A 14036-nucleotide genomic window follows, 5' to 3' on the forward strand; every position below is an offset into this window, starting at 1 on the left:
CCACAGCCTGCATCCAATTGAATCAATCAGCAGAACCCTGGAGGTCTTTAAAAGCCTCTGGACCCAACCCTAAGTAATCTGCTAAGCCAGGGAGGTTGGACTAGATGACATTCTGTGATCCCCCCCCCAGCCTCACCCACTCTGATTCTGTGAAAATTAATAGCAAGTCCAAATCCCCTCTCACAGTTCCTGTTACAAAAATCTCCTGTACTTTCAAGCTCTGTTGTTAACGTTGCTCTCATGCACACAACTGGACACGAAGAGCTCAAAGAGGGAGGAAGACACAGCAAAATGCAGTGAGCAACTTTTAGGCATCTAAAATTGTACTACCCTGCAGAGTCTCACATGCTTTCGGGACACTGAGACCTTAATTCACAGTGCAAATTCACTCCTTCCTTAGTTTTTTCCCTCGTGGAGTTATCTCCAGCTATCCTAAAAAGGAATGACTATTTTACACTTGGTGTTCAGCAGGAGACACTGCTTCTAGGTCTTTAACAAGGTCAGGGGTCTCACAGGTTGTTTTTAACATTGCTACTCCTGCAGCTGCACCACCAAGTATGGGGCTCTCCAAACAACACAAGAAATATTTGGCTTAGGCAGCAATTTACTTTACAAGGTTTCTCATAATGTTTAATGAAGACCCTCTGTAGCCTGTCCCAAAATGGTTCCAGTGGTTCATGTAGTGGAACAGCTGGTAAAGCTTCAGGCGCTTCTCAAACCCTGCAGCTCTGGGGATTTTACTGTGATAAGCAGAATAAAAAGAACTGCTGAAGCCACCAAACATCCCAGCTATTGCAAGCTCGTACTCTGAATGGCCGTAGAAAGAAGCTGGATCAAAGATAATTGGACCAGATTCATCCTCAGATACATTTCCTCCCCAGAGATCCCCATGCAGGAGGGCAGGAACAATTTCCACACCACAGAAAAAACTGGGTATCTTCAGCTGCAGGGGGAGGAAAGAAAGACATGTAAATTACACATTCACTTCAAAATGTAGGGGTTTATCTGCATACTTGAAGTGTCCTAAAACCCATCATTTAAAACACACAGGACCTGGTCAGCAATGATGCTGAGTACATCCAGAGGACTCTTATTGTTCATAAAAGGCAGCAGCAGAATGCTCACCTAAATCTTTTTTAGCAAGAAAATAAAAGTCTTGAAACTCAGATATTGACCAGGGTGTTAGTAACAACAGCCACCAACACTTCATCATTAAAAGCTCAAGGATGTCTCACCAAATTTCCAAAATGTAGGAGTCAAAGAGCTGATAGTGCAGTCACTCAATCAGGTGCAAACAGTGAATGAACAGACAGCACACAGGACAGAGCTGCTTATGTACATTTCTCATCACGAGTGTGTTACAAGGAATGAGAATATGAACTCCATCCAGTATTTCCCAAACAGTCAGGCAAAGTGCTATCTGGCACTTTGGAATTCACTCTGGAATGTTAGCATAGGGAGATGTGGCAAATGCCATTATACCTCAGAAGAAGGGCATTTTGATCCCTAAAATCTGGAGTCTCTTACCAACAGAACCTGGTGCAAACCAACAAACAGGAACTTTGGTTTAAGAAAATAAAATTTGAGTATACCTAGCTCGCCCAATAATGAGAACTGTGGGAATTGCTCCTACCTGAAGCTGTGACCAAAGTTCTCTTGCTTCTTTGTCACCTGATGTCTTCTCAATCATGTCCATCTGGGGCTGGATCCTCTGTCTGGCAAAGAAGGTCACCCAGTCACTCTGCCAGTCGTTCACCTGAAGGAACAGCACTGCAGATGTCAGTTCCACAACACACAAAAGGCACACTAGCTTCTTCACTTTTGAGGATCACAGTTTTTGTGCTAGCACCATCCAGGAAAGTAAATGCTACCATTATTTAATCAAATGTTATCCTAAAATTAGAGGAATAATTTTCTCTCAGTGATTAAAGTGCAGGAAATTGAAGAGCTATCAGTGTCCAAAGCACTTTTAAGTGCTATTTAAAATACAATCTTCCTTAGCAGACAGAACCACGGTTGTTTATTTTTATGGCTCTACAAAAATTCATTTATTCCCATTATGCTAACTTTGACCTTCTCTATCACTGAAGGGAAGACAAGATAAATTTGAAATTCTATCATCTGAGAAAGTACAACCTACCTGTGGAAGATAACCACAGCAGGTAACTGTATGAAAGCCAAACTGGTCCACAAACTGGAGATCTGATTGCCCTTGACCTTTACCTTTCAAACAAAAGACAAAAATTCAGCAACAGTGACATAATACTGAGCATCCACAACATAAATGAACCTTTAAAACTACACAGGAGTATAATGCTGCTCCTACTGAGAACAAAAAAAAAAAAAAAAAGCACTTTAATGTTCTTTTTATGGTTACAGTGTGGTTGTTTAAAGTTTGATGTAAAGCAGCTATATTCTGCTCTTCAAAATTGTATTTTGAGGTTCTTTATGTCCACAACTGAGTATGTGTTTTGCTTACACAGACCCAAAGAGTACAAACAAAAGCAAAAAGAATCCCTGCCTGGGTCTGTTTCACCCAAACCTAGTCTCACGCTATCTTCAGGGGAAGATCAACTTGTCCTGAAGTAGCAAAAGTCATTTTAACTGCTTTGTAGATTATTATCAGCTGGGTTAAATTTGCAAACAGCTGTGTACTGTACCAACTATGCTCCCTTCTTTCTTCAGCTTCTCTCCAAGTTTCTGGTTAGTAAGGTGAAGATCAGCCAGCTGAGCTCCAAGCAGTGCTGAGTGTCTAAGAAACAAAAAAGTAACATGAGTACCACTGACACATGAACAGAACCAGGGCTTGATATTCCAGGAGTTACTTGAATAGATTTATCAAGTAAGTAAAAGCAGTTCTACACCTCTAATAAAATATTTTTTCAGTGTATTTCAGTTATGAACACCTTGTCTTCCTACAAAGTCTGCATATTAACATAAAATGTACTTGGTTGTTTGTGACACCACTACTGAAAGTGAAAAGCATAAATTTACTAACAATAAGAAACACCAATTCTAATTTCTGTGTGACATCACTTCTGTAAGGACTCTCAATAAGATATGTATAAGAAAGAATGCACAACATGTTGTGCCTTTTTTTTTTAACTCTAGTAAACTGTGTTTGGGAAACAGAACCAAAAGGCTGATACTTTTCTTTCTACTGCTGCTTCCAGCTGCTTTTCTCTAACATGCCTCAATAATGAAAGTCACAGGGGCCTAGTTTATTGTCTATTTTTAATAAAACCTCATCCTCTACATGGTTCAGAAGAGTCTTGTAGTAATTACAAACAGACATTACAACCAGTTGCCTCCCATGTTAACCAAATTACATTCCTTTTATGCCTTTGACCTTCCTCAACTTCCCCTGTTCTCCAGGCACTGTTGTTTAAGGCATTTCTTCAATTTGTTCCTGTTAACACAGGAAATCTGCATGCCAAAGGCACCACTTTTGACCCAAACCAGCAACATCTCTGCCCTTTCTCTTGGGACTCACTGAGGGCTCTTCATGAATTAGGAACTCTGCCAACAAGCAGGATGAGGGACAAGACTTTAAACTGGCAGCACAAGTTCTGAGAGACAGGTGAGAAATTGGTCATGATCACCTCCCTAACGGAATCAGACAGATGAATTATTCATGTTAAGTGCTCGTCACAGAGAAGGGTCAAAAGTTTGTAACTATCAAAATGAAGGTAAGAGCTGCAAATACTGAAATCAAGATTAATTGATCTGGGGAAGTGCCTCTGCACAATCATGCCAAGCAATAAAGTAGTGGTTCTTATATAGAGGACAAGTACACAAAACAAGGGTGGTCATTTTCCTCTCTGTGAAAAGAAACCTTACTGTAAAAATCACTAATTACCTAAGCAAACAAACCCAAAACTAACCAAAACCCAGACTCAGTTTGGGACATATGGTCTATTTGCTAGGTGAGGCATTATGAAGTATTTTATACAACTCTCTGCTGTGTGATTTCTGATTTCCCACACTGTTCTTGACTCGCTTTAGAAAAAAAAAGTTTCCCCCTATGAAAACAAGTGATTTAACTTTCATAACAGCCAAAATTTCTGGTTAAAGGAGGCAAAGACAATGTTTTACCTGTTCAAGCTCCGCATGTCCAAATGCTCCATCACAAACACAGTAATGCCCCCAGAGAGGTCAATGACTTTCATGGGTTTAGGCACTTTTATTGTCTTTGTTTTCAGGATGGCTTCCAAGCTTGCCATTTCTCCCTCAAACATTCTTCTGGCCTGCCAGATATTAAGGGAAATCATTAGTGTCTACAAGCATCAGCCACAGGCAAACAAAGCACTTCCACTGATCAACTGATTTTGTAAAACTTACATAGAAAGGTTGGAGGAAATGTTTATTCACACACAAGATACAGACAGCACCACACCATCAGACTTGACAGTAGTTTTACAAATACAGGGATTTCACTTCATGAAACAAGTGAGTAAAAATTAGGCTCTAGAATTCTCTATAATTTAGAAAGTCTGTTTGCAGTTGAAGGAGTGCAAACTGCTTAGAGATAAAGTATGAGCTCCTTCAGCTGTGCCCCATCAGAGCTTTCACCAGAATGGTTTTCCATGGTGTTTTCTTTGACCTCACAAGGGAAGGGCGTGGGTGGCAATCAGCTGTAGCAGCCAAATGCCCCTTATCACACTTGCACAACCCAAGCCACCACCAACTGCATTTGCTTGGAAGACATTCTGAATTTGGGACCTGTTTCTGCACCTGCTACCCACAGCAAGGAAAATCTACTCTCCTGAGTTCCTCCTCTGAGATCAGTGACACTCATCACATGAAGAAGCGTTTCTCTACAAGAGTCAGGCAGGGGTTGTAAAAAGAGCAGGTGGGAAATTTAACGTATCTGGTAAACAAAAGCAGGAAAGCAGAATGAATGAAATAGAGAATGCTAGGCCTTTAGTAATGTTCCATGCAACACAGTAACAGGACAATTTGCAGTAGACATCAAAAAAGAGGCAATCACAGAATGGTTTGTGCTGGAAAGAACTTTAAGACATCCATAAACATTACCCTGTCCCACCTTCCACTATCCCAGGGTGCTCCAACCCCTGTCCAGCCTGGCCTTGGACACTCCCAGGGATCCAGTTTCTCTGGGCACCTTGTGCCAGGGCCTCACCACCCTCACAGTCAGGAATTTCCTCCTAATATCTGACCTAATCCTATTCTCTGTCAGTCTGAAGCCATTCCCCCTTTCCCTGTCACTCCTGTAAAAAGTCTCTCCCCATCTTTCCTCTGGGTTCCCCTCTGGCACTGGAAGGTGCAATTATGTCTCCACAGAGCCCTCTCTTCTGCAGGCTGAACAATCCCAGCTCTCCCAGCCTTTCTGCATGGTGCTTCATGCCTCTGACCATCTCTGGGAGACATCTCTGGCTGTCCTTTTGCCCCAGGAGTATCCACAGGAAATCAGGGTATGCTGTGTCCCTGTCTAAAGCACCAGCTGGGCCACGAATTGCTGATGCACAGCAGCTGCTGCTCACACAGCACAGCTTTTACAGCACCTCCACTTTAAAGTTTGCTTCAATCAGCACTCAGGATCCACACACAGGCAGCAGCACACAAAATGAAACTGCTGAATAGAAAATCCATCCAGATCTCTTTTTTCCCCCCAAAGCCTCATTTTGTAGCTCGTTGGATTGTACAGCTAAATACAGAATGGTGTATAGCCCTAAGGAAGGGCTACACCAATTCAAACTCTCTTCTGTGAAGCAGGACAACCCTCCTATATTATCCTATGTTGCCACCCTCACTCAGCTCCCCAACTCGATCAGAAATTGTTGAGAAATTTGGAATAGATATAGTTGCGTGCATACTTTCAAGCACATTTGCTTGCTATGAAGGACAAACACAAGTTTTGACTCCTGTTCTGCCACTGAAGCTGTTTATGTGACAAACACAAGTATGGAGCATCTTTAAAGTACATTCCACCTGATCTCTGCTGCTGCAAAGGATGCTGAAGAAATAGGTTGCACTGTACTTATCTCTACCAAATGCAGGTATCTACCTTCGGCAGTACATTCCAGATACTGAAAGGACAAAGCAGAAAAGCTTGAACAATTATGGAGAAGCATCACTTACTCTTTCTTGTGCGCAAAGAATTAAAAGTTTTAGTTAAAACCACAGAAGGCACGCACCCCCTCAGCAGACACAATTTTGGGTTGCTTTAGCCCCTGTCACAGCACTTGCAGACACTGTTACACCACTGCTACCCTTGGAGGTGACAACAGCATGTCATGGTATACCTCTAACAAAATTCTGCATGTCCTAGACAAACAACACCGATACCACAACACTGTCCTGCCTCACAATCAGCCAGGCTGGAAAAGAGCTCCCAGACCATCAAGTCCAACCTCTGCCCCACCTGCACCTTGTCATCCACACCACAGCACTGAGTGCCACGTCCAGGTGTTCCTTGGGCACCTGCAGGAACTGGGACTACACCACCTACCTGGGCAGCCCCTTTCAATGCTTAACAACCTTCTCCAGGAAGAAATTCCTGCTGAGAGTAGGTTTAGGTTAGATATTAGGAAGAAATTCCTGAGTGTGAGAGCGATGAGACCCTGGCACAGGTTTTCCAGAGAAGCTGTGGCTGCCCCTGGATCCCTGGCAGAGTCCAAAGGCTGATGTCCAACCTAAACCTGCCCTGGCCCAGCCTGAGGCCGTTCCCTCTGCTCCTGTCCCCGTTCCCTGGAGCACAGCCCGACCCCCCGGCTGTGCTGTTGTGAGGGTCCCCAGGATGAGGTGAGAGATGAGAATTGACTCCAAGTTCTCAGAAGGCTCATTTATTATATAATGATATTATATAATGTTACAAGAAAATTATATACTAAAACTATACTAAAGAAAGAGAAAGGAGACATCAGAAAGCTAGAAAAGAATGAATAATAAAAACCCGTGACAGACTCAGAGTCTGACACAGTTGGCTGTGATTGGCCATTAATTAAAAACAATTCACATGCTGGTTAAACAATTCTCCAAATCACATTCCAGAGCAGCAAAACATGGAGAAGCTGAAGCATCCCAGCTTCTCAGGAGAAAAAATCCCGCTGAGGGGATTTTTCAGAAAATGTCACGGTGACACCCCCCGGCTGTGCCCTCCTGGCAGGAGCTGTGCAGAGCCACAAGGGCCCCCTGAGCCTCCTTTGCTCCAGGCTGAGCCCCTTCCCAGCTCCCCCAGCCCCTCCTGGGGCTCCATTCCCTTCCCAGCTCCGTTCCCTGCCCTGGCCACGCTGCAGCCCCTCCATTCCCCGTGTGAGGGCCCAGAGGTGCCGCAGCCCTCGAGGTGTGGCCTCAGCAGGGCCGGCACAGGGCCGGGCCCTGCCCCGCTCCTGCCGCCACACCAGGCCCGGAACGCTGCCTGCCCACCCCCGGCAGCCCCGCCATCACTACCCCACCACACCTCCGACTGAAAGTTGCTCTTCACAAACACCCGGCCCTGGTCCGTGTCGTAGCTGCGGCCCTGGCTGATGCAGCCGCTCCCCGTGTGCCCGGTCGGGCGCAGCACCGTCGTGCCGAGCGCTCGCTTCAGCGCGTCCTCCATGGCGGCGGCGGCTACCGGGGGAGGGACGGGGCGGAACCGGGCGGGCAAGAGAGGGAAGGGGCGGGCAAGGAAGGGAAGGGACGGGCCGAGAAGGGGAGGGACGAGGTGGGCGAAGGGCGGCTGAGGCGGCTGAGGCGGTTGTGGCGGTTAACGCGCCCGGCTGAGGCGGCTGAGGCACTCGAGCACTACCGTCAAAAGATTCTCTCGTTCCTCGTATGCTGATTGTGAAAAGTGCATATTATATGGCTCTACGCAGATATTCGCTATATGTATTTTGATGTATTGATTAGTAGCGCTGTATCAAAATTTTAATAATACGGTAAATGTAGTCTTCTAGTTAAAAGGTAATTTTTGTAGTTAAAATAAGATTTATGTAAGTGCGATTTTTTTTAAAGGAAGGAGTGAGGCACTCGCACCACATAGCAGCCACAGGACACCTAAATCTTTCAGAGAAAAAGAATTTATTGCCCTCTTATCGGAAGAAACGAACTTCTTCCCGCCTCGAAGGCGCTGTTAGGATTAAGAGGAAGAAGCTGACAACGACCAGATAAATATTAAAATGAATATTATATGTGTTGTGTTAGAAAGTAATGTTGTATTAATTCTTTTAAGTAGTGTGGTAAATATAGATTTAGGTTATAACAAAAGGTTAAAATAGAAACTATGCTATGTAGGATACTTTTTTTTTCTGAAGAAAGGACTCGCACTGAGCAGCCACAAGACACCTAAATCTTTCAGAGAACTTATTGCCCCATTATCAGAAGAAATTAACTTATTCCCGCCTCGCTCAGCCAGGACGAAGCCATTAGGATTCAGAGGAAGAAGTTGACAATGACCAGACAGAATCCTGTATTTAAATAGAATTTATGCATCATGTATGAGTTGTATTGAATATGCAACGGGCTATTGTTTTTAAGGGTTAATCCTCTGTTAACGTGGGTCCTTTTTCGGGCTTGTGCTGCCCACAAAAAGGTACCCGGACGTCCATAACTCTTTCTTTCTATTGTCTCATATTGTCCTAATCCAAATTGTCCAAATTATTATTACTCTGATTGTATTATTATTTTCTTAAGTATTCTCCAGGATCTACTGATAAATTTATTATATAAAGCATTGAAGAAAGGAAATGAACAGGGGAGAAAAAATCAGCTTCAAATATGATAATAGGCAACAACAGAAGTAGTTACAATTTACAAAGGTACAAATTTTAATACAAAAGTTTGATGCTAGTTTACATAATCTTAAATAAATAAACTACAAGGTTAAGTAATGACATATGTAATCTTACAGGCATTAACCTAAAGTTTTCAATAAATAAGGTGCACTTGATAGATGTGTCCTGGCTGAAGCAGATGATGGGTGCCAGGACTCTGCTCGCTGCTGCCAAATTTCTGTATTAGTCTCTCATGTAACACACGTTGCGTAGACTGGCATCCATTCTTCACTTCACAGTAGCCGGGGCTACACTAAGAATGAAAGATAAAAAGCAGATTAAGGCATGCAAGCATTTCTGTGGAGTTTGGAATCTCATGTTGTTCTGTTTAAAGCAGCACCAAAGACAGCTCAAATGGGTGGAGTCTGAGGGCTGAACAAAGCCTTTGGCGTCGTTTTTGTGATAAATGTGTATTTCATGATTGGCTTTTCGCAAATATTAAAATGAATATTAAATGTGCTGTGTTAGAAAGTAATGCTGTATTAATTCTTTTAAGTTGTGCGTTAAATATAGTTGTAGGTTATAACAAAATGTTAAAATAGAAACTATGCTATGTAGGATACTTTTTTTCTAAAGAAAGGACTCGCAGCGAGATAGCAGCCACAGGACACCTAAATCTTTCTGAGAAAGAGAATTTACTGTCCCATTATCAGAAGAAATGAACTTATTCCCACCTCGCTCAGCCAGGACAAAGCCATTAGTATTGAGAGGAAGAAATTGACGATGACCAGACAGAACCCTGTGTTTGAATGGAATTTATGCATCATGTCTGAGGTTATGAATATGCAACAGGCTGTTGTTTTTAAGGGTTAATCCTCTGTTAACGTGGGTCCTTTTTCGGGCTCGTGCTGCGCAGAAAGAGGTGCCTGGACATCGATAACCCTTTCTTTCTATTGTCTCATATTGTCCTAATCCAAATTGTCCAAATTATTATTCCTCTAATTGTATTACTATTTTTATAACCATTTTATTACTATTAAACTTATAAAATTTTAAAAACAAATGATTGGCGTTTTTCACATTTTGCAAAGATCAGTGTCAGCACACCTCGAGTCTGAGCATCAGTGGGAATTCTTCAAGGTTTCCCTTTGTCTCCTGGCATAGTGCCAGGGAATAACAAATACAAGAGTGTGAAAAAATGTTAAAAGTTTAATAGTAATAAAATGGTTATAAAAATAGTAATACAATTAGAGCAATAATAATTTGGAGATTTTGAATTCAGACAATATGAGACAATAAAGACAAAGAGTTACAGACGTCTGGGTACCTCTTTCTGGGCAACATAAGCCCGAAAAATGACACCCGTTCCCAGAGGATTAACCCTTAAAAACAATAGCCCGTTGCATAGTCATACATTTCATACATGATGCATAAATTCCATTCAAACACAGGATTCTGTCTGGTCATCGTCAACTTCTTCCTCTTAATCCTAACAGCGCCTTTGAGGCGGGAAGAAGTTCGTTTCTTCTGATAAGAGGGCAATAAATTCTTTTTCTCTGAAAGATTTAGGTGTCCTGTGGCTGCTATGTGGTGCGAGTGCCTCATTCCTTTCTTTAAAAAAAAGCCCACTAACATAGTTCTTATTTTAACAACAAAAGTTACCTTTAGAGTACAAGACTACATTTATCATATTATTAAAATGTTAATACAGCACTACTAATCAATACATGAAAATACATATAGTGAATATCTCCGTAGAGCCATATAATATGCACTTTTCACAAATACCAATCTAGCCAAAAACCAAACAAACGCCGGCCGACATGCCTCAACGTTCGTGGGGGCCAAAAGAATTCTCATACTGAACTTGTAGAATGTGCGTGCCGAACTCACGGAAGTTTGCGGAGTATCAGGGCGTGTCCAGGTGGGCACTGTGACCTCACCGCTGACGGCAAGTCTGTCCCACAAGGGCTGTCCCGGGGTCATTGTGACCTCACGGCCGATGCCGCCGGCTCGCAGCCCCGCTCCGCTATAAAAGCGGGCGCGCCGCCCCCGCCGCCGCGGCAGCATGGCCCGCTACCGCCGGCGCTCCCGCAGGAGCCGCAGCCGCAGCCGCAGCCGCAGCCGGCGCCGCCGCTCCCGCCGCCGGGGCGTGCGCAGGAGGCGCCGGGCCTCCCGCCGCTCCCGCTACCGCCGGAGCCGCCGCTCCAGCCGCAGACGCCGCCGCCGCCGCTGAGCCGAGCGCGGGGCTCGGCCTCGCCCGGCCCGAGGAGCGCGCAGAGCGCGGCTGTGGCGCGGGGCTGCCCATGCCAATAAAGGCCAGCAATGTGTACGAGGCTGTGCGGGTCCCTGGCTGTGCCTGGCGGTGCCTGCGTGTCACACCCTGGCTGTGCCGGCGTGTCCGTGGGTGCCAGTGCGTGTCACACCCTGCCTGTGCCGGCGTGTCCGTGGGTGCCAGTGCGTGTCACACCCTGGCTGTGCCGGCGTGTTCGTGGGTGCCTGTGCGTGTCCGTGGGTGCCTGTGTGTGTCCTGCATGTCCCTGGCTGTGTCTCTGTGCCCGTGTGTGTCCTCCGTGTCCCTGGCTCTGCCTGGCTGTACCTGCGTGTCACACCCTGGCTGTACCTGCGTGTCCATGGGTGTACCTGCGTGTCCGTGGGTGTCCGTCCCTAGAGCGGGACTCTGTCTCCAGTCCCTCTGTCAGTGACAAATCTCTCTTGTGCAGGTGATGGGGCTCTGAATCCGCAAGTGAAGGGAACACAGAGTGAGGTCTGCAGAGAGCTCTCAGGTCACCAAATCCAAACGTTAACCCAAAACTACCAATCTGACGCCCAAGCCATGTCCCAAGTGCTAAATTTATCCCCTCTTTAAATCCCTCCAGCAATGGTGACACCCCCCAAGCCCCGCCAGTCAGTTCCAATGTTTGACAACACTTCTTGGTGAAGAAACCTTTCCAAACAGCCAACTAAACCCTCCCAGCTGCGTCTCTCAACACTTTCCTCTCCTCTTTTTTCTTGTTCCCTGGTAGAAGAGCCTGGTCCCTGCCTGTCCCTGGTTGTCCCTGTGTGTCTGTGGGTGCCCTTCCGTGTCTCCAAATGAAAGCTTGCTCCGAGTCGCTGTCAGTGTCAAACCCAAACCTTAACACAAAATTTCCAATCCCACCACTTAGTCAGGTCTCAGGTGCATGGTGACAGCATCACAGCCCTGGGCAGTCGGTTCCAATGTTTGACAACACTTCTTGGTGAAGAAACCTTTCCAAACAGCCAATTAAACCCTCCCCAGTGCATTTCTCACCACTTTTGGATTTGATGAGAGAAAAGGCAGAGGGGAGGGTCTGTGTGGAACAGCAGGGTGGCAGTGGCTGGAGTCCCCAGCTGGCAGGGGCACAGCTCAGGGCCTCTGGACAAGAACCAAGGAACAGGGAGATGGCGTGGGTGTCACCGTGGGAGTCCCCTCCCCAAAGGACAGAGAGCTCAGCTCGCCAGGGGAGCCCAGGCACGGGCCACGAGGGTGACTGAGGGCTTGAGCCGCCCCTCAGACAAGCTGGACAATCCCAAGAGGTGCCCCAGCCTTGGCTGACCCTGTGGATCCGTGGATCTGCACCTCAGCTGCATCTCACACACGACAGGGCACGGAGAGGCTTCTGAGCAAAACCAATGTGAAGAAAAACACTGAATGTGAGACCTGAACCGGCAAATATCCCTGCACTTGCATTATGCCATCATTAGGTATGTTTCCTTGTCTTCAGTTCTCTTCCGATAATTCTTAAGATCAAGATCTTATCAACTCAAAAGGGAGGAAAAAAGGGGAAAATTACCCCCTTAAGCCCAAAAAACCTCTAAACATTTAGGAAATATATACTGCATGCTAATTTTCTGAAATGCCACAGGATCACTGCAGCTTCAAAGGTGTTTCTCTGAAAGGTCCGTGAGGGATCAGACTTACCACAATGAAAATTCCAATTTTCAGAACCAATTTTTCCCCCATTTAATTAGGGACACTTTTCATTGCTCTCTTACCCCATCTCAGGCCTGTTGTGCAAGTGCCAGCTGCTGAGGGATGTTGGCAGGAGCTGGGCAAGGTTTTCTCTTCATTGATTATTGTTCTTCTCATCAACCAGTGCCTGCAGCCTCTGCAGGAACGCTGCAAACTTCCCTCTGCAAACACCAACACCTACACACAGCAACAACTCTGGAGGGACCAGCAGTAAAACAGCTCCAGGAAATTCCCATTTTTCCATGTCAGTTTACCTTTCTCCCCACAATCTAAACTGTGTCAGGCACTGAGGGACAAGTGTTCCTCCTGTGCCCAGAGCTCCCGTGTTTGGTCCAGCACAGCTACAACCTCTGCCCCAGAACTCTGGCCATGCCCTGATTTAGAGCTTCCCTGAACAGGAATTTGTTGCCACCCACAGGGGGTGGCTTTGGAGCTGCATTTGGCTTTGAAGTCAGCCCTGCTTTGGGTGGTGGTGCTGGACAAGAACCTTTAGCAATCAGCGCCAGCAGGGCTTGTACTTCATTCCTGTGGTTGCAGAGCTGCATTTGCCAGGGACTCCAGTGGCACCAGGGCCAGCTGAGCCCTTGCAGCTTTAGCCACCAGAGCCTTCTTTAGTATCCACTCTCAAAATGCTCAGTCATGATGCTTTCTGTAGCTGAAGCAGAAATAAAAGGTCCTTCTGCCAGTGTCTGGTGACTTGACTCCTGTTCTTGCCAAAATGCACGGATGGCATGTGGTCACTTCATAAAAGATGATGGGAAATATCAAAGGCCAATCTCTGGTGTCCTAAACACCAGTTGGAGACACTGTAGACAATGAAAATAAACATTAAAACATGAATTTTATACATTTTGATAGTTCTCCAAAAAAGACAGTTTTTAAAAATTTAACAAGAACTTGTATTTTCTCTCCTTTTAGAGTAGTCTATAAGGAAAATACAATAGAATTGCCCATTTCTTGCCGCTCACAGCAAGGACATCACTACTAACTGAATACCTGGCACCCAGCAGTGTCAGCTCCCTACTGAGCACCCTGGAGGTGATGGAACCACACAGGTAATGAGAGTGGCAGCCAAGGGAAGGGATGTGCAGCTGGAGCCCAGGAGCACCTGAGCATCCACAGGATGCCCGGGGCTCTGCTTTTATCACAGGAACCTCACCTGCAGGGCCAGTTCCTCCAAAGCAGAACAATGAACACTGCACAAACTGTGCTGGTCTCGGCGTCTCTGAGCACTGGGCACTGCTGGGTGTTCCCGAGTGCCAGTTCCACTTGGGATGTGCCATTCCAGCATCCTTCCCAGCTGTAGCACTGGATCAACAGGCAAT

The 14036-nt window shown here is 45.7% G+C and overlaps 1 protein-coding gene across 1 annotated transcript; it reads right to left on the minus strand.

The window, feature by feature from the left end:
* Positions 1-292: 292 nt before the first annotated feature.
* Positions 293-7600, minus strand: LOC115915647 (ketosamine-3-kinase-like). The gene is made up of 6 exons (XM_030969199.1): positions 7424-7600; positions 4096-4247; positions 2661-2752; positions 2141-2223; positions 1634-1756; positions 293-943 (listed from the first exon to the last, which is right to left on the minus strand). Exons 1-6 carry the CDS (start codon positions 7562-7564, stop codon positions 605-607), a joined length of 930 nt encoding a protein of 309 aa, XP_030825059.1. The 5' UTR covers positions 7565-7600; the 3' UTR covers positions 293-604.
* Positions 7601-14036: the final 6436 nt, after the last annotated feature.

Source organism: Camarhynchus parvulus, chromosome Z (genome assembly GCF_901933205.1).
Source record: "Camarhynchus parvulus chromosome Z, STF_HiC, whole genome shotgun sequence".
Lineage (NCBI taxonomy): Eukaryota > Metazoa > Chordata > Aves > Passeriformes > Thraupidae > Camarhynchus > Camarhynchus parvulus.

Bases quoted from the DNA above. Each gene is read 5' to 3' on its own strand.
- LOC115915647 (XM_030969199.1), bottom strand. From the start codon at position 7,564: ATGGAGGACGCGCTGAAGCGAGCGCTCGGCACGACGGTGCTGCGCCCG. The intron at 2,753-4,095 runs GTAAAACATTGT...TTTGTTTCTTAG, and splicing joins GACATGCGGAGCTTGAACAG to ACACTCAGCACTGCTTGGAG. The intron at 1,757-2,140 runs GTAGGTTGTACT...CTGTTCCTTCAG, and splicing joins GCTGTGGTTATCTTCCACAG to GTGAACGACTGGCAGAGTGA.